This window comes from Chaetodon trifascialis, chromosome 2 (genome assembly GCF_039877785.1).
Source record: "Chaetodon trifascialis isolate fChaTrf1 chromosome 2, fChaTrf1.hap1, whole genome shotgun sequence".
In the NCBI taxonomy this organism is placed as follows: domain Eukaryota; kingdom Metazoa; phylum Chordata; class Actinopteri; order Chaetodontiformes; family Chaetodontidae; genus Chaetodon; species Chaetodon trifascialis.
Genome location: NC_092057.1, coordinates 20,223,693 through 20,248,799, shown reverse-complemented (window position 1 = coordinate 20,248,799; position 25,107 = coordinate 20,223,693). Strand labels below are relative to the sequence as shown.

General features: G+C 41.0%; 2 protein-coding genes across 8 annotated transcripts; one reads left to right on the top strand and one right to left on the bottom strand.

Moving 5' to 3' along the window:
• Nucleotides 1-964: 964 nt before the first annotated feature.
• Nucleotides 965-17,126, bottom strand: LOC139344037 (serine hydrolase-like protein). Of its 7 annotated transcripts, none has more exons than XR_011603133.1 (12): nt 16,976-17,069; nt 4,012-4,155; nt 3,727-3,840; nt 3,495-3,536; nt 3,378-3,397; nt 3,180-3,254; nt 2,846-2,952; nt 2,677-2,756; nt 2,551-2,585; nt 2,357-2,433; nt 1,365-1,447; nt 965-1,230 (listed from the first exon to the last, which is right to left on the bottom strand). XR_011603133.1 is itself a non-coding variant. In XM_070981957.1 (12 exons), the coding sequence occupies exons 1-12, from the start codon at nt 17,031-17,033 to the stop codon at nt 1,105-1,107; spliced, it is 966 nt and encodes a 321-aa protein (XP_070838058.1). In that variant the 5' UTR covers nt 17,034-17,069; the 3' UTR covers nt 965-1,104. The 7 variants fall into 7 exon arrangements, 5 of the variants coding, with proteins under 5 accessions (XP_070838058.1, XP_070838066.1, XP_070838073.1 ...); XM_070981957.1 differs by having other exon boundaries at nt 1,365-1,452; XM_070981965.1 differs by lacking the exon at nt 16,976-17,069 and adding an exon at nt 4,531-4,641 and having other exon boundaries at nt 1,365-1,452; nt 4,012-4,164.
• Nucleotides 17,127-20,941: 3,815 nt separating this feature from the next.
• Nucleotides 20,942-22,853, top strand: mb (myoglobin). The gene is made up of 4 exons (XM_070979035.1): nt 20,942-20,990; nt 21,699-21,784; nt 22,044-22,263; nt 22,374-22,853. Exons 2-4 carry the CDS (start codon nt 21,702-21,704, stop codon nt 22,512-22,514), a joined length of 444 nt encoding a protein of 147 aa, XP_070835136.1. The 5' UTR covers nt 20,942-20,990; nt 21,699-21,701; the 3' UTR covers nt 22,515-22,853.
• The last annotated feature ends 2,254 nt before the right edge of the window (nt 22,854-25,107 follow it).

Genomic DNA, 25,107 nt, shown 5'->3' with positions numbered 1-25,107 from the left:
CCATTCATCTCTCTTTCTGCAATCAGATAATCTCTTGAATATACTGTGCTGCCCAATGCTACTTAAAGTTATGCACTCCCCCAATCAGATGCACCATGACACCATCAACAAACAGCAGAATCTGATCTTATATGGGAGAAAGTGGACAAGAAGTAAGGAGGGATTAAAGACTAATGTCATCGAGATTAATAACAAACCATCATAACGGGATGTGGTGTCTTAAGCAGTATGTGATGACACCTGAGGTCACACTGAACAAGTCTCTCTCAAGGAACCTGAAATAGAATCAATGAGTTTAACATTAGCTGGTGGCTCGAGGATGAGGTTTAAGAAAGGGGTTTAAGAAAGTAGTTATGGCATCCATTCGCTCTGTGCAACTGCACAGTTTTTCACACCCTTGGAAGTTAAATGTTGTGCATTTCCATTGGATCTTTTGGTGTCCTGGTCTGGATTGAAGAAGGTGGAGGCAGAGTCGCATGTTGACTGTCTTCCTGGGAGATTTCATGAATGAACCACAGGCTTCACATTTTCTCTGCACCTTACTTTCTTTTAGCATGTTTGCTGAGCAGTGAAGTAAATGATAGTGCAGTGATAAGAACATGTAAGGATTTCCTATATGCTTGTTCTGTAGGCCCTCATCTACAAACTAAACTGATCATGAGACAGGATGCTCTGCATCAGGCTCTGGGTGGTATACCTCTGCTGCTCAGCCATTTCCTGAAGGACACCTTGAAATTGGACTCCTCCAAACTTGTATTGGACTCTGCTTCTACCTTGAAATGGGCTCTTAAACTTCCTTGAAAATGATTAATTCTTGGGAAATAGTGATTCTGCAGTGGTGACCTCACACTGTACTTTATGGGTGTAACTGTTCTGATTTGTCAATCAAGTTGATTTCTCACCAGCTTATGTCCCATCCCACCAACTCGTATCAACAGGAATGACGTCACTTTAAGCAAGCAATGATGGCAATTAATGGTTCCTTTAATCTTTTTGTGAATGTACACACACACACACACACACACACACACACACAGTTTGCTCTTGAAAACAACAGTACGTGACTTCAGTGTGACAGCGTAAGCACTTGTGTGCGTCTGTAAGTTATAACTTGTGGCTGGTTGATGGTGAGAGCGCTTTGGTTCGCAGGAAGTCAGACACAAACGGAGCGACGACTTCAGGCTTATTGAGATGAACGTGATGATCGCCTGGTACCGTCACCACCCTGTGCTGAAGCAAACACACACAGAGAGGGATGTTAACTGCAGATACAGGCAGAATCAATAACCACTAAATCTGCTGAACAATCCCAACAAACTACTTCACACATGGAGTGTTTTCATTCTGAGCAGCTGAAAACTCACATTTCTGTCCCGCAAACACTGGAGAAGCATGGAGGTAAATTTACTCTGAGCTGGTTCAGAAAATATCCGATCAGAGCCTCCATCTGCTCTGAAAAACAGGTTTTGTACATATTTAGTTCAATCTGAGGAAAGTTCATGTACTGTAGGATGAAGAGAGAAGCATGTTATTGATAGAGCTACCTCCCCCTTTACACCTTGCATTAAAATGTGACTTCTATCCAGATTGTATCTAAATTCGATTTCATCTCCAGTGTCTTGTCCATCTTGTTCTTCTTCCTCTTCCTTCTTACACCCTCCTCTCGGTTGTACGGGTCCAAAACAACAAACAAACAAGCAGCCAGCCATGAAGCTGTGCTATTTATAGACTTTTGATTGCTTTTTGAAGCAGGGGAAGAAGCGGTCTTCCACAGCTAGAATGCCGAAGCAGCCAAGAATGTTTTTTTCTGGAGGTGCTCTTATTTCAGCTCTGGTCAGTGCCACCACCAGGAACACAGTCAAGACTGGTGTCAAACCGACATATGCACCATCTAACTTTGATTCATTTGCAGAAGACTGTGTATTCAGAGGAGACGTGCTTCTGCTCGGCCAGACGTTTAGAGCAGAAGCGTCAAGACCTTTAGGCACTTGACACTTGTGTTAATGTTGTCCCAATGCTTCCCTGACCAACTCCAGAAATGGTTTGGCCAATCAAATTATAGCCCATCCTCAGTAAGTCTTGCATGCACGCGTACTTTCATGCGGTCAATCACTTTCCTACTGCAATCTTAGACCCAATCCAATCACCCAAAGTGCATTTTAATGCAAGCTGTAAAAGGGGTGTACGATATAGACAGAGATATTTGACTTGTATGCATTAAAAAACACATCTGTGCACATTGTTAGCTGTAGTTCTGCTCAGGACATTGGCTACTGTGTGTCAGCTGTTATAAATCTCACATTGTGATAACACTTTAATGCAAATATCAATTTCATTGTAGTGATTAATATCTTACAGGACAGCTAGAACAGAGGCTTGAATCCTCGACTGCATCTCCAGACTCTGCTCCACAGTGAGGCGTGCTATGTTTTTCTGAAAACACAGAATAACGCACAAATGTTCTGCTGTTCAAGCTGAATGCTAGACTTCTGGCGAAAAGTTAACAGACAGCAGAAAGCAGGGAGGGTTTGGGAGGTTAAAGAGACTTACAAAATTAACTCGCAGGTCTCTGGAGAACACAAATCCTGCAGAAAAGAAACACATTGAGCTGACAGCAGATGAGAGAAAGCAAGGTGAGATTATTTCTCTCTGAGAGGAGGAGAGATAAAGACGCACCTCCTTCCACTTGAACTAAACCTCGTTCAAAAAGGATGTGCACAGACTGTTCAGACAGAGAATGGTTTGCAGCCAACAGCCTGAAAGAAATAAGAGACTTTTAGCAAACGGCGTGACTGTAAAGCTGATCTTCCTGTATGTATTACCGATGACTGCGGCGGTACAATACCTCCCAACTGCCCTCTCGTAAGTGTAAACTCTTTTCTTCTCTTCTGTGTTATTCTCAAACTGAAGCAACTGATCAAATCCCTGCCTCAACACTTTGGGTATTTCTGTCTGCAGGTAGAGAGACAGAAAGGACGAGGCGAGAAAGTCAAAAAGGACTGACAGGAGCGGAAAGCACAGCAGAGCTCTGCTTTATGACATGGAGTGCGCAGTGCAATAATACTGCAGGAATCATTGCCACCACCTGAATGATGCTCGTAATGAACATAATTTGAAGCTGAATATATATAGATACATTATAATGAGTGCAGACTTTGGGGTGTCAGAATCGTTCGTACTGGATCTGTAGGTAGGAACCCGAAAGCGTCCAGAAGTACAAGAGCATCAACCATCTCAGGATACAGAGCAGTGAACTGTGGGAAACACAAGTTGGACCACACGATGATACAAAAACAGAGCGAAACAGTCTCTGAAGATTGTGTGAAAGAGAAGAAACAGATAAACATATAAGAGCCTCATGAGACGCTGATGCTTACCAGTCCAGCAATATCCCCTCCTGTAAATAAAATATGATTTGCTCTTTAAATGACTTTGTAACACAGTAAAATGTACAACACAGCCTCAGAAAATTTCTGGTGCAGAGCTGCACTCACCCATACTGTGGCCTATTATGGAGAATTTCTTCAGCTGCAGAGCTGTGAGAGTTCATTTCACAGATCATCAAACAGGCACGTTCAGTATATCATCACAGAGCACTGAGAGGAGGTTTTTTTGTTGCCAAGTCGGACAGTAGTTTAGCATTGGTATAAAAACATTGGTACAAAGGGGAACATGAGCTGGACAGTTTGGTTGAAATGGATTCTGCAACTTCTTGAACTCACTCACCGTCAACAACTCTGTATATGTCTGCCGCGTACTCAGTATAAGAGTAGAAGACTCCAGGAGGAAGATGTGACGACAGACCGTGACCTGACAGGTCCACCGCCACGTATCTGCACTCTATAATTACAAGTAATATTGCTATTATCATGAGTAGCTCTGAGAGCGCTGTGGATAAAAGTGCTGTAGCTGTACCATTTACACAAATTACTTTGTTTTATTATTGACTATAAACTGAACATTGTGACCATATTCCTATAATCTAACATAAAGCTACCAGTAATGGCTTACCTTTTGGTAGCAGGGGAATGAGGGTGTTGAATGAACCACAGTTGTCAGCCCAGCCGTGCAGGCACAGCACAGGATGACCACCATCAGGACCCCAGACTTGACCCCTGATCTCTCCCCATGGGACCGGCACAGAGAGCTCTGAAACTCGACACACTGAACAGCACAAACACAAGGATATCAGAGTTTTTAATCCTCTCTGGTGACAACGTCTGCCTGTTTGATTGACAGGTCAGAGCCTGGTGGCTCTCAGTCTCTATGCAGACTACAGTGGACTTGATTCAGGTGCACAGAGCTCTGAATCTGGAGTCTGCAGCTCGCACACAAAGATTTCAACAGAAACGACCAACAGCAAAGACTTTCATGGACCGCTGCAGACCTTTAAGGGCCTGGCTGACACTTTCAAACGCGCTGAAAAAAAAAAAAGTGCTGCTCGGACGCCTAAAGACGCCACATGTGCCTTGTAAACAAACACCCGTGACGGCAGACAGCTGTTTAAACCTACTCATAGTCTGATTTTACCTCCTTGTTTAGCCATTGTAGCTGCTGACGAGTGCCAAACGCTCCGTGAAGTTTGCTCGCATCTCAGAAGAAACAGAGACTCCTGCCCGGTCTTCAGAAAACGTTTCCGGTGACAGTGCGAACTTTTAGGGACCTCCATTCCCTCAGTACGGTCTTTCAGGCAGCGGCGCAACAGGAAGTAGAATCTGTGTTGCTGTATTTGCGCACTGCTTGGACTGTGGAGCCATGAGCCAGCGTATGAGAGGAACTGTAATGCAGCTGAGGGCATGTAGTCAAGTAGTCTGCTGTACTCTACTGTACAAAGTCAAGGTATTTGTACTTAACTTGAGTCTCTATATCTTTCATGCAACGTCATACTTGTACTCCACTACATCTTTTACTGTTGACAAATTTGGTTATTTTCATATTTTGTTCCTTTACAGGTTGAGAAAATTCTCCTATTTCTTATACTAAACTATTAAAAAAAAAAAACTTCTTGGATTATCTGGAAAAAAAATTCTGAGCTCATGAAAAGTTGACTTTCCACAGGTTGATCTTACGGTGATGCAGATGCTCAATGTGAGTGGGGTGGAGAGAATGCTGAACACCAATCAGTGTGTTAACATTTGATGACTCTACTCATGGGAGGATTTGATGTCATGCCTGTTTGTTAAGACTCTTGGGAGCTGTAGCTCTTGCTCTCGGTTAAGAGGATGATGTGTACTTTCCCTCAAGGTACAGTTGAAGTTACCTGTTTACTTTAGAGGAAGGACAGAATTCCCCAAGATCATGTTTCAGCTCCTTATAAAGACTGATCAAAGAAAGTCTCTGAGGAGAAGAGGCTTGTGAGACACAGGTTAGCTCAGAAGTAGGGCAAGACTTGTTCTTCTGTAGTACACCCTTCAAAGATTCAACTGACTGAAAATCCTTCCTCTGAAACCTTTAAAAACCTGCATTATGACATCAGTGCTTCTCAGTCATGCCCCTCTTCAGAAGAAGAATAAAATGCTCATGTGCCTCCAAAGCATGTAAACATATTTCATTCTTATCAGTCATGAATTAATCAACCATTAAGGTTATGAGTTATGGAGGTTCTCAACACTGTAAGGAGTTGTGTCCATCAGTTATGTTTGTAAATACCACACAGTAAAACAGGCTGATATTTCCAGTCATGTTTAGTTAGGATATACATAAACATATATAGAAGTTTATATAGAACATACTTGTAATTTATGTAGTCAAAAGTGTCCCATGAAGGCAGAACTGCACAATATTTGACATTACTGTTTAAAGGGCCTCCTGTGTGTTGTAGGCTTAGTGATATATGTGCAGTCATCCTTCTGCCAATCTGCCTTCCCCCAATCTGCATCTCTTCTGTTGAGGAAGAGGAAGGGGAGGGTATCCGCCCTAACCCTCCTCTGGTAATGAGGAGGGGTGGAGGGGTCATCCAGCTGGTTCCACCGGATCATGTTATGGAGCAGGGATGGTGGGGAGTGTATCCTCCTGCTGGTGCTCCTGTCCCCGATCCTGTTGCTTTTCCCAGTCATTTTCCTGATGCTGTGCCTCAGCAGCTGCTCGTCACGCTCCCACAGGTGCCTCCTCTGCAGCAAATGGAACTACCTGAAGAAGGTCTACCCTCAGCTTCTCTTCCCCCTCAAACTCAGCTCCTCCACAAAAAGGAGCAGGGAAGAGAACAAAAGGCAGAGGTGGAACTGTGAGCAGTGCCATGAGGAGTCAGCTCCCCCCACTTCAGCTCAGCTCCAGTCCTTATGAGTGCTGAAGGTGGGCTGATGACAGTGGCTCTGATGAGGACCGACAGGCCTGTTTGCTGCAGGATTGGAAAACCTTTGTGTTTGGCAGTGCAGATAACCTTCCAGCCATCTGTGGGATTGGTGATAACTCTGGCATCTTGCTGCATCTGTCTTCTACTGATTTTCCTTTTGAATAGTTCCTTCTATTAGTAAAGTACTAAAGGACACTTAACTGCATTTATGCACTGCTTTAATCCAAAGCACTTTCTAATGTGTCTCTTCCATCCAGTCACACTCTCACAGCAGCCACTACCAGACAAAGGTAAATTAATGCTTACCTCATAATCTTACTCACCACTAATTCACTAATTTATTTTACTCTTCCTGTTGCACGATCATGTCTTTTTATGTTTTTATTCTTTAGTTAGGTGTAGGTGGCTCTAACAGACATAGGAAAGTGGTGGGCACCTATCTTTCAGTCAGCTGAGTAAGTGATCCCCTCACTAAAAATACAAAAGTAGCACTGCTGATGAGCTAAAGCTCGTTTTTACATGTGTGCATTATATCTATTATAGGAGCCTTTTACTGATGCGGGTCAACAGTAAAATGATGCAAGATTAAATCATTTTGAAAGACTTAAGGAATCGTAGTGTCGTATTTTTTCCAATTGATAATCCTCCAAAGTAAAAGCCTTTCTTAACATGTTAAGTTTCAGTTCTGTATTACTAAAAATATGCTATCAACAAAATACAGTTACAGTACTTGAGCCCAGATTCATCCTCTGCTGTCACTGCAGTACTCCTTCTTCCCACAGCTCACTAACTTTTGAGATTAAACATGAGGACGTACACTTCAGAGAAAGTGTGCAACTGCTAAAATATTAACACCAGGCAGCAGAGATCTAAGACATCTGATGTGCCACAGTGCATTTCAAACATTCCTCAAAGACAGCAGGTACAAGGTGATATAACCACTGCCTGCAAACTTGTAGGGCAGCAGGAAGGCACCAAGCCAAGAAGAGTTCAGCCAGTACATTCTCATCCCAGGTTGCCAAATAAAACTTCAGTATTTGACAACCTGGGAATGAGCCTGGGCTGGTTCAACAGCCTGAAGAACACCAGACTACTGAGAAAAGTCATAAAGGAGAACATTGTCATGATGTAGATAAGACTCAAGCCGAGCAGCAATTCACAAAGGTTTTGTTTGCCAGATATTCATCATGACTTGAAGAACCTATGTATGTTTGTCGCTTGATTCCAAATAAAACATTAACCTGAACTTTTAGCCAACAGCTTAATAGCATGAAATTTGGTACTTTTATACAACCCCAATTCCAAAAAAGTTTGGATGATACAGATTGAAACTTTATAAAACAATGTGATCATTTCCTAATCCTTTTTGACTCAACTGAAAACAGCACACTGACGATATATTTACTGTTTGACCTCATCAGCTTCAGTGATTTTTATAAATATCTGCTTATTCTGGACACGTTTCAAACAAGTTGTGACAGGAGCAGGTAAAGATTGGGAACGTTGTGGAAAGCTCCAGAAACACCTGTTTGGATCATTCCACAGTTAAACAGGTTCATTGGTAACAAGTGATAGTATCATGATTGGGTATGAAAGGGGCATCCTGGAAAGGCTCAGTCGTTTTCAAGTGAGAATGGAGAGGTTCACCACTTTGTGAACACATGACTGGATAAATGATATTACTACATGTACTCAGGCACACTGCACTGCAGGCGCACTGGAAAACTGCTGTTGATAAACACAGTTTGTTTGCAGATGACTGCATTCTGTTTTTACTTACATCCCAACTTTTTTGGAATCGGGTTTTAGAACACATGCACATATACAGAATAAAACACACATATACTGTACAATCAATGGATACTTTATTGGGTAACCCTGTATAATCTAGTACTGGGGAGGGAAATATTAGGACCACCTCTCAATATAACCCAGTCCAGTACAGCTCCACCACTATTCTCAGTGCTAAAATATACTAAAAATATACAGTTAAAATTAGTGCTGTCAAAAATATCGCGTTACTGAGGCAGAGATGGGGGCAAGTCCAATACATGCAAGTCCCAAGTAAGTCACAAGTCTTACCCCTCAAGTCTCAAGTAAGTCCCAAGTTGTCTGTAAGGAGGATCAAGCAAGTCAAGTCCAAGCATAGCTCTAGTCAAGCAAGTCAAGTCAAGTCACAAGTCAAGTCATTATCAAATTAATTACTTTTTTCAAATGTCTGTATTTCACCAATCCTATTTTTCAGAGTCAATATCTTTTCTTTTTAAAGTAAGCTGATAAGTTAATGAATCAGCTCAACATGAATGAATTTCAAACCGCTTTTTATTACTTAAAAAAGATGACATAACCACATTACTGTGGTATGTATAATTGTGTGTGTAACAATAAACATCTGAGAGTATTGAACGTGTGATAGCATTCTGCTGGGGATGACTCGAAGTGTAGTGTTGCTTGTGATGAACTGGGAGATCTGCGGCTGACTACAGTCTGCTGTAGTTACTTTTGAGCGAAGGTATTCTTCATACCTAAACATTGGGACAGAGGGAGAAAAAAAGATACATTTTAAACTCATATATTCATTGCACAGCTTGTCATTACTGCCTACAAAGAAGTCAAAACATCTGAGAATAAAGTTTTGATTCCGTACAGCCTCATTCTAGGCAGGCATGTATAGATATTTTGCATGTAAATGGCAAGTGCATGGCAGTAGGAACTTTTGAGTTCTGCACTTAACAGCATGACACAAATATAACAGTAGAGTTTCTACAATATATACATTCATGGATGAATAGAAATACATTTATTTAACCCATGAATGAATAAATAACAAAATTAGCATGTTTGTTAAAACAATTAGTGTACCAACTTCACCGTTATATTGCGATATGCTGTTATAAGTTCAGAACTGCTGAAAATTCTTATACCTGTTGGTTCATGAACGCGAGAGAGAGAGAGAGAGAGAGAGAGAGAGAGAGAGAGAGAGAGTGAGAGAGAGAGAGAGAGAGAGAGAGAGAGAGAGAGTGAGAGAGAGAGAGAGAGAGAGAGAGAGAGAGAGAGAGAGAGAGAGAGAGAGAGAGAGAGAGATCGGCGTGGTTACAGCTGACAGTAATCGGGGTTGAATTAAAAATTGCTCGAAATTTGTCCTCTTCTTTCTACGGTTACCGTCTCATGTTCGAACGTCAACACTGGGGTGTGCATATGTCTATGGGGGTGTGTCTGTGTCCTAGGAGAGAGTGTCTTCTTCACGGGACAGATGATGAAAAAAGACAACAACGCTGGGAAAAATGGGAGGGGGACAACACTAGTATCCATAAAGGCAAATATGCTAACGTAGTCAGTTATGGTGTGAGAGCTAGCTACCGGTTCTAGCGCCACTTGACTAGCAGCTAACGTTAGTTGCCACCAGATTTGCAATTTTAGCCATTTCGGTCTCTCTCTTTTTTTAAACTGAAGTACGGAATCGTCGATAGCAAAATGTTATCAAGCCACTGGCCTAGTACTCTCTTGTCAGCAGCCAAATGGCGAAAAAACAATAGTCAAGACGTTAACTTAATCCATCTAGCAAGCTTCACAGCATGTTAACGTTACTCACCTTACTTTGTGTATTGTCCTGAGATGTCTGATAAAATTCGACGTGGTGCTCGCAGTATCCGTGACTTTCACGTTGCAGACAGTTCCTCTTTTCTGTTGTGTTGTTGTATAATCTTTGAAAGTAAACTGTACAACTTTCGGGATGAGGTTGGTGCCTTCCATCTCTCTGCCATGCTCTCTGTCCAATCTGATCACTCCGTCCGCAGCAGGTGCGTCGCTCGTCGCGTTGTAGAGAGGGGTTGCCAGGTTTGCTGATATGCTACAGTCAAGAGCACTCACGCACTATAAAGCAATGTTCATCATCTAATTTATTTGTCGATTTTTTAAAAAAATAATTCAACAAGAATTTAATGACTTGGCAAGTCACATGACTCAAGTCTAAGTCAAGTCACAGGTCAGGAGAGGCAAGTCAAAGTCAAGTCAAGTCTTAAGTTCATGTTGATCAAGTAAGTCACAAGTCATAAATATGGCAACTCGAGTCCGACTCGAGTCAAGTCATCCACTCGAGTCCCCCCATCTCTGTACTGAGACGTTAACGCAAATCAATTTTAACGGCGTCATTTTTTTTTTATCGCGCGATTAACGCTCTTTGTGACCTAGTGAACTTGTAGTTTTTTTATAAGCTGTGGCCACTGCTAGTAACGTTACAAAAACTACAGGATCCGATTGTAAACCGGAAACAAAACAATGGGCACGCCCCACGCGTGTTTTGGTCTCGCCTGCTCGCTAGCTGTGAAAGTGTAGGCGGATGTCAAGCGCGAAACGCTGAAATGGATGCGAACAAGATTCTGAATATAAAGTTTAGTTTCAAAAAGTTGCCCGATGGGTCGACTGACAAGACCAAAGTTTGGACAGAGGCATATGGATACCGCAACTACGAACAAGCTTACTGCAGCCATAGACAAGTAATGTTCATTCTTTCTGGAGAGAAATAAGAGGCTGCGTTGATCAGCCTCTGGTGAATAAACAGAAGAGCATCATAGTCTGACTGCTTGTTTGTTCAGAGGAAACTTAAGAAAGGAAAGTTTAAGCCATGGTTTAACTGCACTATAGGCTGAGTCCTAGTTTACAATGATGTGCACTTTGTAACTTTATCTTGTATCACCCTGTTTTGATCCCTTAGAAAGGGTTGTTGAAGGGGCTTTTTTTGTAACCAAGCATTTATTTTTTTGTCATCTGTTTATAGTTAAATTGTGTGAGATTTGATTCATTCAAATGTGAATGACTGCTCAAAGAGAGAATGTTAGTGTGAAATAAAACACTACACATTGTTTTCAATAAAAAACATTTGCACAAAGCAAGCCTATCCACTTTTCCATGTTAATAATAGTATTCAAATGATAATTAATGGGACATTTAGAATAGATAAAAATGTGCAATTAATTTGCGATTAATCGCGAGTTAACTATGACATTTATGCGATTAATCGCGATTAAATATTTTAATCGATTGACAATACTAGTTAAAATACTTGGTGCAATTAGACAGGAAAATAAAATATACATTATAACTGAAGTGGCACCTTGATGACAATAAAAACGGACAGTAAACGCAAAAAAGGTTAGAACACTAATATTAGCATTCAACACAAGCACAGTTGAGCCTTAACAGCTTGATGGAAACTAAGCTGACTATCAAGTATATAAATATAAAGTATACGGAGGACAGACGGTTGTAATTTAGCTAACATGGCCCTCTTTCCCCCTCATGGTAAAGATGTGAAAATAGAAAAGTTTTCATCCTTTAAAAAAGTTTGTTTTTTGGTGTGTAATGACCACTGCAGCTTCAGCAGACTGCAGAGTTTTAGATTTAAAGGGGAACTCGACATGTGAAAAGTTGTATAAAGCCTTTTTGTGGCTCCAGACAGAGGAATGTGAAGTTTGATAAATGTTCTCCAGTGATGTCACTTGAGTCAGCATCAGTTGGGGCTGAAGACTACAAGTCTGAAAATGAAAAAAATGATGAGTCTATCAGACCTATGTCGCCCACCCTCCTCTCTGCTTGAGGCGAGCTGCGAGCAATACAGACTGAAATGGGTGAACCTGGTTGTGAATGAGACCTATTTGCTGGATCAAATAGCAAACGAAACAAATAGAGTTAAAAGCACAGTTTAGCTGTCTTTTGCTGATCTGTCTCTTTTCATCTCAGTCAACACTCCTCCTTCACTACTTCACACACCATCTGGAGTTCAAGAAAGCAGCTTGGTGTGAAACTTGGCTTATAGTGCTCACAATGCCACTATCACTCATTAACAACAACAACATCTATTAAAATATATTTAATCAAAAGTAGCATGAAGCAACCGGTTCATGCAGCTGGTTCACTCGGGTTAAAACACCGAGTGTTAACTGAACAGTATAAACACAAGAACTTGTAGCAGTGTTATGTGAGTTGAGGCAAAACTGATATTTAATCGTGTTTGCTATAACTCCTCATTTGTTTTGGCGGCTGACTGTGAGAGCACTTTGGTCCGCAGGAAGTCAGACACAAGTGGAGCAACGACTTCAGGATTATTCAGATGGATGTGATGATCACCTGGCACCGTCACCACCGTGTGCTGAGAGGAGAAGGCAGAGACAATGAGACGAGTGTAAGAGATGAAATCAAAGTGGAACATTTTGTTCTGCAATCATTATTGTTTTTGGCCACACGGAGGAAGCAGAAATTAACTGTGGGCACGACACTGACATATAATCTCATCTTCATAAGGCGAACATGTTCGAAAACAGCTGCTTATTTATACATCCAGCAGTTACAGAGCAACATTATGCAGTGTCCAAGTCCAAGATTCACTCTCTTTTAGCTCTGTTTTTGGTGTCCACCAACTCCTGAGTGAAAGATGTGTCTCATCAGTAGAAAACACGAGTATGTTAAGTAAGTAAAGCTGAAAAGAAAAACAAGCTCAAACTCGCTATAAAGCTCAAGCCAAGGGGAAAGCAGATTCAGGTGATGATTCTCTGTAGGTTCGTCACTACCAGAGACAGCTTTCACACTGTCATTTCATGCATCATAATTATAGAAATATTGATTATAGCTGCTTTAAAAATCATTTGGAATTTAATGGGCGTGAACTCCTATTCTGACATTTGTTGCATGGTGAAAAGTCTGACATCAACTGAATCTTTCTATCACCAGCTGACTTGGAAAGAGAAAGTGATCATTGGAGATGTTGAGCTGATTCACATCCTCTGTTTCCTCTGCAGCACTTGACCAAGTTTGTGCATGTAGGTCAGTGTTGAGGTTCACAGCGAGAAAAATTCTGCTGCTGCTTTAGCATCTGTGCATCTGTCTGTTTGTCTACTATGCACAATTACACACACACATAAGCTTACCAGCTAAAAATAAACACAAAGATGCAAGTGTAGCTACTTTACACAAGCAGACTAAAACTACACTCACATTTCTGTCCCTATAGGCCTGGAGAACTACTGAGAGAAGTTTCTTTTCATTTGAGTCAAGAAATACTTTGTCCAAGCCGTCTTCTGCTCTGGAAAGACAAAGAAAAAGATGGCAGGTATATTTAGTAAGGTGCAACTGGTATGGTACTGATTTTAGGAAATGTAATAATGAAAGGTGAGGTGGAGGCACATCTTACAGAACAACTAGAACAGAGGCTTGAATCCTCGACTGCATCTCCAGACTCTCCTCAAAAGTGATGCGTGCAATGTTTTTCTGCAATGAAAAACAAAACATGCTGTACATATATTTCATGGGCTGCGTATGACACATGTGGGAGAAATAAAAAGGCAAAGTGATGAGTTGGTTTGGCTGTAACATACCAGATTAATGCGGAAGTCTCGAGAGAAGACCACGCCTGCGAGAGTCACAAAAAAATCCCATTTTCAGCAGAGGAGTAAAAGCAAAATGAGATTATTCACTCATGAACTCGTGTTTTTTTTCTATGAGGAGCACCCAAAACAAACAGAGAGGAGGGAAATAAAGCCATACCTCCTTCAACTTGAACTGCACCTCGCTCTAAAAGGATGTGCACAGACCGTTCAGACAGAGTCGGGTTTGCAGTCAACAGCCTGAAAGAACATAAAAGGCCTCTTTAGACAACAGTTGTACAAACAGTATTGGGTGAGTGGATGTTTGGTCATTTCTATAAAACACTGTAAATAGGAACATGTAACACCTCTCTACTGCATTTTGTAAAGTGTAAACTCTTGTCTTCTTCTGTTCTCTGTTTTTTTCAAACTGAAGCAGCTCATCAAAACCCTGCCTCATCACTTTAGGCACTTCTTTCTGCAAGAAAACACACAGAGACGATGACAGAAATGATGAGTTCAGCGATTTGAAACCACCGACAAGAGTGGATTGTACAGTGCGGCTCTTTGTGAAGTATTATGGAGTAAAGCAGTGTGAATGCTGAGCCCTGACCCAAAGCACAAAGATGTGTCACACTCAACTACATTTGTGACTAAAGGCATTTCTTAAATTTGACGCCTTTCAAAACGTCAACTCAGACATCATAATGAAGTCATATAGTGTGTTAGAGCGAATCAGGGGTCTCAAAACCTAATTGTCTGGGGGCCACTTCTCTTAAAAGAGCTCCGAATACACTCCAGTGTTTTGCTCACCATCAATAAATTTGAACTCTATAAATTCACCTTTCCTTGGCCTTTGTACCTCTTGCTCTGCATTGTTCAGTAAAGTCCGGGTTTCTGCGTCTTTTTGAGAGCTTATAAATTTTGGGAATGCCTCAGGACCCCCAGGAGGAGCTGTAAAACTTCACTGAGGAGAGGAATGTCTTAGCAAGCTGCTAATGACCCAGCCACGGATAAGCAGCAGAAAACTGGATTAGTGGACTTTTTAAAGACTGTTCCATGTATGAAAGTATGATGAAATCAGCATTTGCCCATTACGAAAAAATATTTCAGACTATCGCAAATCACAGTGAAGACGTTTTAATTTTTCATGACTCTAAATTCAATGATTTTTAAGACTTTTCAAGACCTGTAGATACCCTGAGATGATATTCCTGGAGAGCAACAGTGCTCTTCTTGCAGATGAGGCAGGAAGCCACAAAACATAACACACTGTCTGCTTCTCGTAAAACAGTCTGTCGTCGAGTTCAACCTTTATTTAGGTTTGCCAAGAGATGTTTTTGTGAGTGGTAGTTGTGCAGGTAGCTGTGGTAACTGTGGTCTGGGATGTAAAAACTGTTGAAGTACCAGCTCTGTAGGTAAGAATCCATAAGAGTCCAGCAGTACGACAGCATCCACCATCTCAGGATACAGTGCACTATACTGTGGGAAACACAATATGGACTAAACAACACACAGTACAGCAAGAGTCTGCACAGAGCATGGACTGTGATCAAATAGTAACAGGAAGAAACAGCCTGTCATGACACTGTCACTCACCATCCCAGCGATGTTGCCACCTGATGTAAAATATAAAAAGTGTACACATAAATATAAAATATCACAAGCATAGAAAATTGCTTTAATTCTGCTGTAAAGCTGCACTCACCCATGCTGTGGCCTATGATGGAGAATTTTTTCCACTGCAGAGCTGTGGGAGTTAATTTCACAGCTCATCAACCAGGTTCAGTATCTCATCACACATATGGAGACTGTTTTTAGTTGAAAGACAACATCAGCGCTGTGGTTTAACTGCAGCACAGTGGCACCAGAGCTTGACGATAACACTAAAATATATCACAACATTACTCCTGGTTATTTTAAGACAATATAAAAATGGTAAATATGAGCAAAATCGCATAAAATCCATGATTTAACAGAAAAAAATCATCTGAACAGGAGCTTTCAACTGCAGCCTTCTTCAGAGGGTGGAAATATATTGGTTGTCATGGAGACAACTCGGCTGCGATCATCATGTTTGAAAAAACTGTAACGTGTTGTTGACAGCTCCAGCAAGAGCTGAGAGTGAAGAGCCCTGCGAGGGCAAAACTCCTCAAAGTGTAAAAGAAAAACCTTCAGTAACTAAATAACTCTTCATTTATAATCAAAAATCTAAATTTGGACAACAGATCAGCCAATATACAGGCGATTTTATCACCCCATAAACACACGACATCCCTGCAGAGATCTCAGCAAAAGCTGGTGTTGTGCAATGAGTAGCTCTACCCAACTCATAAACTCACACACCGTCAATGACTCGGTGGACGTCCATCACATATGTCGGAAAAGTGTAGAAAACTCCAGGAGCGCGATGTGATGAATGACCGTGACCTGCCATGTCCACCGCCACGTATCTGCACTCTGAAAGGAAGGACGGAGACCAGGACTGAGTCAGGCTGAACGATATATGCTACATACTGTATGTACACATGAAATAATGGACACAAGTACCTTTTGGTAGGAAGGGAATGAGGGTGTTGAATGTACCAGAGTTGTCAGACCAGCCGTGCAGGCACAGCACAGGACGGCCGTGATCGGGACCCCAGACTTGACCCCTGATCTCTCCCCATGGGACCGGCACAGAGAGCTCTGAAGCTGGACACATTACTCTGGTTTAGTAATACTCATGAAAGGCTGTAACACATACTGTTCTGTAAACAAAGTCTCCATCTGTACTTGTTTCATTGATGTGTTTACTAAAGAGCATTAGTAATGGTTGGACATTTGGCATTCACTCCTTTCAAAATTATGCCTTTTAAATACAGTCATGCTGATTTGCCCATATTAACCAAAATTATCATTAAAAAATGATACAAACTGGTTTCGTGGAGCACATTTTGATAGTTGGGGTGCAATTCATTTATTCTACAGGAATAATTTTATTAGAAAATAATGGCAGTTTGTTACTTTCGTCCATGTAAAATTATTAATACATTGCCAAAACTCATTGTTCTATTTCATGGCTATATATTTTCTAGATACTGATGATGTAAATAACCCATGACTCCATGGTTTTAACAAAAATATACCAATTCTAATACTTAGTATTGATTTTGAGTCATTCGGTCACATTACGTGGAAATTATTTTGGGAAAAATGACTTCTCTCTCTATATATTGTTATTTGTTATTGCTGTCCAGTCTGCAGCTCAGACACAAGCACTCTTAACACTGCAAACATCTCCATATCACGACTCATTTCACTTTTGTCTTCTCTGTTAACCTACCTGCTCGTTTCACTTTACTGGAGTGAAGATGTCTGACACCTTTCAAAGCACGTATCATCTTTAAAAACGCCTCTGCTGAACAACCGCCGCAAAAACGAAACTGATCGTCTGCTGTTGGTGCCACTGTCACCATCCGGGTACTGAAAAACCATGTGATACGAGCTGAAGCTGCTATTGTATAAACGGACATGTGGTTCTACAGTCTGAACCAATTACTGCGAAGGAGAGGAGGGGCTTACCTTTTACCGACTGTGACGATGACCTTTAACCACCAGCAGAGGGCCAAACTTTGACACACAAGCGCCAGAAAACAGTAACGTCCATAAAAACAAGAGAAGGAAACAGTGTCATGGCATGAAATTATAACGTTACACACACACACACACACACACACACACACACACACACACACACACACACACACACACACACACACACACACACACACACACACACAAATGCTAGAAATCATTTACAGGAATGAATGAACTATTTTCTCTTCACTGGGCAAAATGTAACTAAATACTTTGTGTTTGAATACAATTCTCTTCCTTCCTTGAGTATTTCTGACACCTTATACTTCTACCACATTTCAGAGGCACACATTGTACTTTTTACAATATTTACTTGTTACTGTTCAAATGAAAACCTTACATGTAAAACTGTTCAGTTCATGAATATGATGCATTATTAAATATTAAACAAGCAATATAGTTATTCAAATCTAACTCAAATCTATTCAAATGCATATTAATGCATTATATTATAATACTCCTGTAACACACCATGAAGCTCTGAATTGTGACATTTTGCATAAGGAATACCTTTATTTTTAATATTTAAAGTATGTTAATGTTTAATATCTGTATACTCTGTATGCATAATTTATATTTTACTAAATCTCTTTTAGATTTAATAAGTATTGTGTAGTTCCTGGTAAAGATGAAAATAAACAGTAAACAGAGAGAGAGCAGCAAGCTGTTTACATTCATGCAATATTGATATATATGGACATATAATTCCAAATTTGATTTAATATAAAGTCAGTGGCAGCCATAAAAGTCTGAAGTCTTGATTTAAAAGAAAGGAGGGTTGGAGCAGATATCAAGTTTATTGTTAACTTGGATATGGCGATTGATTCTTATGTGGAGCTTAAAAACTGACGGCTGCTTCTCCGTGTTTAGTTTTGACACTGGGGATATTAATAAAGCATTCAGAGCTTAATAAACCTACAGTGATACTCTTAAAATGAATACAGTATGCATCCAAGTCATTTCAGTCTAATTATCAGATGTCAGTCCTATCTATTGTATCATTATATTTGATTAAGGTGGGGGAGCAGCTGCTGACTGTGCTTGATTGATACCTTCCTCCTGTTTGCTTTGTTGCTGCTGTTTGGGCAGGACTAATTACACCTTTATCATCATTATTAATACGTGAAGTCTGGTGACATCATGTAAACCAGCACAGCTCTGCTCAACTTCAATGCAAGCAGAGGTCTGATGAACCAGAATAAATAAATCCACCTGTGTGGCTGTGCAGGGCCTCACAGGTGTTAAAAGCAGTTTAAAGCGGGAATATATATCCAGAGAATAGCAACAGGATGAATGGCTACTGAGGCTGACCTTAAAGAGGCTGAGGAGAACCGAAAGTTACCAAAGGCGACACACTTTTAGTGAGTCATGAATAAAACTAATTTAAAACTAGAATTACTGGCTGGTAGCTTTGAAGGAATTTCATAAAAGATATTATGTGTCTTTGAAATGGAAGTTCTCATTATTGACATGTGTGATTTCAGTTAATAATGTCCAGTGAGAAACCTGCTGTCTTCACTTAGAGGCTATTTTTCCAGAGGGGCACAGAGGATGATAGAGAGCTTCATCACATGGAGCAACAACAATCACCTGAAGCTCAGTATCAGCAGAACCAATGAGCTGGTGGTGACCACAGTGCTTCAAATATGGATAGCCCTCACAGGCTAAACTGTTGTCAGATGATAAACGATAGTTTCTGAGATTTGCCATGTTAACCATTTGTCTTAATCAGGCAAATTGTGCAGATTGCTATTATTATTTTTATATCTTTTATTTGTTTTAGTGTTTTCCTGCGAAGCAGTGTTGAATCTGAGTGGATTAACCTGGTGAATTAAGGTAAACTGACCAGTACTGTGGCAGTGTTGCCTACTTAGTTAAGGATACATTTGAGAGCTATAATCTACTGTATCTTCTATCCTGTAGTTGGTCTATATACAATAAATGCACAAAACCACCTTTGTGTATCTATTATAAAAACATGAAACAATGGCTGTGTGAAAGTTAACAATCTCGTTCCAGTTGTTATCATAAAGAACCATCTTGGAACCTTTGTTGTCACGAGAAAAAAAATCTGTCAAACATACATCTAATGAATCATTAATGAATTATCATAGTGCTAGTGTACAGCCCAATACGTGCTGTTTTGTATACAATGCATGTATATAGGTGATTTTAATTTATATCCTTTTTATTGTCCATTTGTTCTTTTTCTACCTCTTCCTTTTTATTCTTGCTGTCTTTAACAACTTCCCCAGCGTGGGATCAATAAAGTTTCACCTTATCTTATCTTATCTTAAAAAACACCATAACCTAAGCAAATAGGTTTCTCCATGTGGAATAACACCCCTTTGAATGCGTCACATTGTCTCCTTCAGCTGTCTTTATTTTGCCTCTCTGTCCCTCCTTTCAGCCTCAGTCCCACGTCCTCAGACCCCCTCACTGTCCTTTTTTTACCTGTCCACCAGATGCCCTCAGACTGTTCCACCTGTCCCAGTCGCCTGACTGCCTCATCCAGCCGCCCTCTCCTGCCCTGCAGTAACCCCTTTCCCTCTATTCACTGTGGCTGAAAGGAGGTACAGAGAGGCAGAATGGGCAAGAATAAGGCAGACATTGTGACTGAATGTCTTTAACACAATACAATTCAACAGCCTCCAAACTGACCAGAAAGTTGACACCTGGCAATTTCAAATAGTTTCAACAACAGCCAGTACAGTCAAAGCTGAGTCACAGAGCAGCTGCTCTGAAATCACGCTGAGGCCCTGAGTGTAGACGCACTGCTGCACTTAACATCTTCTCCAGAAATCCGCATGTTTTTACAAGCTTTTAGTTTCCCTTAAATGTTGCTTTTCCTAAACACAAATCCAAACACTGACTGTGTCGAATCCACACACACACTTACGCACGCACGCACGCACGCACGCACGCACGCACGCACGCACGCACGCACGCACGCACGCACACACACACACACACACACACACACACACACACACACACACACACACACACACACACACACACACACACACACGTTGTGTTTATATCACTTGTGGGGACATTACATAGACTTACATTCATTTCCTGGAGCCTTACCCTAACCCTGACCCTAACCACTATCTGCCTATTCCTAACCCTGTACCTAACCTAACCTCACCTAACCCATAACCCTATCCTCAGTCAATTTAATGATTTACATTAAGGGGACCTGCATTTTGTCCCCATAAGGCAGGTGAGTCCCCACAACGTGACTGTGTAAACAGATTATTGTCCCCACAACGTGATAAATACCTGGTCTGTTGCTCTCTCTCTCTCTCTCTCTCTCTCTCTCTCTCTCACACACACACACACACACACACACACACACACACACAATATTTGAATATCTTTTTGGGTAAATATGATGTCTTTTATTCAAATGAGATGAGGACATATAAAGGCTCAGTGAGAGGAAACGGAAAGCAAGGAGCCTCCCTCAGTCACAATCATATTGGAGATAATCCAAAAGCTTCCAGACTAAGTTCGGAGGTGTTGTGAAGAGATTTGAAGAGACGTGCAGGGAGAGAGGTGGACAAATGGGCGGGCTGGAATAATTTAGTGACGGGACAGAGGGAGGGAGTATAAAAGGTCAGTTTTGGCGGTGGTGGGGGGTCAGGTCAAGAAGAATTTGGTAGAGTCACACAGGATATTTGATTGCTTTGCAGGTAGGTACAGTCATTTTTTTTACCTGTTTTATACTCAAATCTTAAAATAATTCAATTTATTGGTGAAGTGTGTTAAGAATGAAAGTGACAAAAAAAAAAACTAGCAAACAAAAACTCAAAAGCACATAATGATGGTTTGATTACAGTAAAATTCAATAATAAACTGCTCCTCAGGAATTCAGACTTCAGGTAAAACAAACTTGACTCTACTTTGCATTCAGGATGCAGACAAATGTCCTGATCAAGAATGTTTTTACTTATAAAGTTAGAGGAAATAAAACAGTTTTCGAGGTCCAAGGTCATCAAATTAAATATGCTGGAAGATAAATACTTGAAATTGAATTAACGATAACTGTCCTTGAGAGAAAAAAAAAATGTTATTCAAGGAAAAAAAAATTGTTTGTTTACAAGCTCTTTCGAGGCATGTGATAGCTCTCAGAGCATCAAAACCAACGGTGCTTGGCATTTCACTTTCACATAAATTATGTAGAGCTACAGTGAGGTTACATTACAGACTCAGACTAAGGGCAGCTGAGCTAATCTGCCTCTTTCTGGAAATGGCCATAGAATATGAACAATAGGATAATACTGTGCAACGCAATGTAATCAGGGAACTTTGTTGTTCTCAGATTCTGCCTTTGATTTCCTGCGAAAGAAGCTTTTTAAGTCCTCAGATCAGTGTTTTTGTGATCCGTCTCCTCTACCCAGATCATGGCTGACTGCGACACTGTTCTGAAGTTCTGGGGTCCAGTGGAGGCAGACTACACTGCCAATGGGGGCCTGGTTCTGACCCGGTCAGTGGCTCTTACAAGTCCTACCTGTATGTCATGTGGTTTGCAGGGCTATAAATCAGGGTTTTTTAAAACACAATTTAGAATGTTTCTATTTATTTACTTAACTGTTTAATTATATTTTCTTTAAGTTTTATTTCTCAATGTGACAGCTGGGAAATGTAAAAAAAAGAAAAATTAACAGGACATGATCTCAGTTTCCTCAATAGTAGCTCTGACCCTGTTATCTCTGGTGAATTCTCACATTTCCTTTTCTTCTCAGTTTATTCACGGAGCACCCAGACACCCAGAAGCTGTTCCCCAAGTTTGCCGGCATCGCCCAGGGTGAGCTGGCTGGCAACGCAGCTATTTCTGCCCACGGTGCCACTGTGCTGAAGAAACTGGGTGAGCTGCTGAGGGCCAAAGGCGACCACGCTGCCATCCTCAAGCCTATGGCCAACAGCCACGCCACCAAGCACAAGATCCCTATTAATAACTTCAAGGTGAGGCTGATGTCCAGTACACATGAAGGAATGTCACATCTATTGAATCCCACGTTTTCCATCCTTTCAGCCTGATTTTAAAGCAGATTTTCTCTGTATTTTCCCTTCAGCTGATTAGTGAGGTCATTGTTAAAGTCATGGTGGAGAAGGCAGGACTCGATGCCGCCGGGCAGCAAGCCCTGAGGAACGTGATGGCCACTGTCATTGCCGACATGGATGCCAACTACAAAGAGCTGGGCTTCACCGGCTGAAAAACAAAGTCGCATGAGTCATGCTGGGGTCAGACATGCATGTCCCACATGCATGTCCTTTTTTGAAAATGAAACAGTTTAATCCTCAGTATACATATAATAACTAATTTGCCATTAGAGGAAATCCTTTGCAGCATCACCATAACAGATAGAATAAATAATGAAATAAAAATGTAATCTATTATTGCAGCATTAATGCACTAGATTGTGTTAGATGGTGTAGTTTTATTCTGTGATTGTGTCCCCTCCTGTAACTGCTCACTAATAAATATGTTCTTTATTTCGTTTAAATGAGATTCATCTTGTTCATGATTATTGTCTAACAACATACTGTAAACCGCTCTCACATATTACCAATAAAATTCCTCTTCTGAATATTAAAAAAAGTCACGTCCTGTGTCCTCTATGCTAATGGAAATAGAGTTAGAATCAGTTCTGTGAAACTAATTGCTCATAATAAATAAGAAAGTATGAGAGAAAGTAAGCCTTTGGTAAGACATGTCGTCTAAAATCTAGTCTAGCACATTATTAAAGTCTGACAATCCAGATAGGAATGAGGTCAAGGGTAGATCTCTTCACATCAAGTGTGTGGACACACGCATGCACACACACTCTCCCAGAGACAAAAGCACACAGATACAGACGCATATCAAAAAAACCCCACTTGAACACTTCACCCACAGCAGAATGTCACCAAAGACCGTCACGCTGTGCGTATTATCTTTCAGGTTCTCTTTTAGTTCCTAGTCACCTGATCCAGTGTGGACAAGTGCACAGTCTTTTGCAGGAGCCATTTCAGGGACTTCATCAGTCTTTCAATTTCCTGTAAATTACCATCGCTGCACTTCACCACCGTCGCAAAGACTTTCCCTTTGACCTTTACTTTAATTTATGAACAAATACCTGCAGAACTAATTCAATTCTGTTATTTTTTTTAGTGCTAAATAGCAAAGGAACCAACTGATTAGTTAATTAATAGTCTCACTGCTTGAAGTGAGCCACACAGTTGTGATGGTACTTCTGATTTGGCAGAGGACTCAGACTAGGGTTGACGATGATGTTGCAGATATCACTGAGCTCTGACCTACTCTGAAGATCACCACAGACCTTAAGTGATTGCAAAGGTGGTGCAGTAAAACAAAAAATGTGTCCAGAGGTCACTCAAAGTCAAACTTCTTGATCGGGTTTCCCATGACCACAGGATTTGTCTCAGTAAGTGGAAAGAACCAATCATTTCTGCTAGTTGACTGCTCAAGTGTGTCTGTTTCTGATGATTAAAGGAGCCAAGAGAGGACAAGCTATCAGTGTTATCGCTGACATTCCACAGTCCCACTGACCCCCTGTTGTCCTTCCAGTTTCTTGACTTCATGCCATAACTGTGTTTGGTTAACTCGTATGATGGCTAATTGCCATGATGAACTATTAATAGTGTTTGGATGTGAGTGTGTCAGTGCACGCGTGCAGACGTGACACCAGGCACAATGCCTCTGGTCCCTCACCTCTGTCTGCCCTGCGCCTCCCCCACTGAAGGCTGACCAACTGTTGCCTGAACTGAGGTCAAACACTGACAGTGTTCAGCAAAACAGAGGACTCACTTTGCCCAATCTGTGACAAGCCGGACATTATCTTTAATGAGACACAGTGAGAGCACTTTGTCTGCGCTTCGATGGCATGGGACCATCATCACTGCCATTATTTTAGAAAGATATTTTAAAATGTCAGTACATAGCACAATATTTGAATTGTATGAGACAGTGTCGGTACCTTGAACTGATGTTAAGCAATGAAGCATTCCATTGTTAAGCATTACCTCAATTCATGTTAAATAAAAATGGAAATGATTATGTTGTTTTTCAGACATCCTTTTCTTCAATTCAAAGTTTCTGTGTAATGAAGTGACCACTTGTGATTGGAGCTCACCCTTCCCGCTCTGTGTGCAAATAAACGTACATCACTTCTGTTTGCAAGGACTTTGTTCTGACTCTTCAGCCCAAATGGAGAGAGTGACAGTGTGTTACACACAAACACACACGACACAGTACACAAAAAGCCTACTGCACTGCATTATAAATATAAACTTTATGAATACAGAAATATTCTGTGGCTTTGAATGGAGCTGTGCAGCATCATGTTACCAGCCAGCAGAGACTGATGAGTGTTGATATCACAGCAGAGCATAAATAACACGGCCCTGCACGCCCACACAGGTATCCTCAATCTGCCTGATTAGACCTCTGTTTCGGTTGAAGGTGAGCAGAGCTGTGCTGGAAATGACATCATCTCACCAGACTCCATAGGAGAGCGAGTGCGATGTCAAACAGGCACAGACTGTACGTGCCCACGCAATCCAGAGAAGAGCAGCCAAAATAATTAAAATCACATGCGGGGGAGTACCATGAGTGTGCTGTCTGTAAACGACACACACAAATAGACATTTAATATAGCTAGAAGCCAGTCCATTAGATGAGTGAACAGAGTTAATGCCATCATTTGCTGCACACAGATTTGACTTGTCATGGTAGGAAAACCACAGGTGTTACTAATGATATTAATGATGGCTTGTTCTATTTCAGTGTTCCAGTAAGTCATGACA

Coding starts and splice junctions, on each gene's coding strand:
- mb (XM_070979035.1), top strand. CDS start 21,702: ATGGCTGACTGCGACACTGTTCTGAAGTTCTGGGGTCCAGTGGAGGCA. Junction 21,785..22,043: donor GGGGGCCTGGTTCTGACCCG/GTCAGTGGCTCT, acceptor TTTTCTTCTCAG/TTTATTCACGGAGCACCCAG. Junction 22,264..22,373: donor TCCCTATTAATAACTTCAAG/GTGAGGCTGATG, acceptor TTTTCCCTTCAG/CTGATTAGTGAGGTCATTGT.
- LOC139344037 (XM_070981947.1), bottom strand. CDS start 17,108: ATGGTGACAGTGGCACCAACAGCAGACGATCAGTTTCGTTTTTGCGGC. Junction 15,270..15,358: donor CATCATAGGCCACAGCATGG/GTGAGTGCAGCT, acceptor ATTTTACATCAG/GTGGCAACATCGCTGGGATG. Junction 13,698..13,831: donor TGCAGTTCAAGTTGAAGGAG/GTATGGCTTTAT, acceptor TGACTCTCGCAG/GCGTGGTCTTCTCTCGAGAC.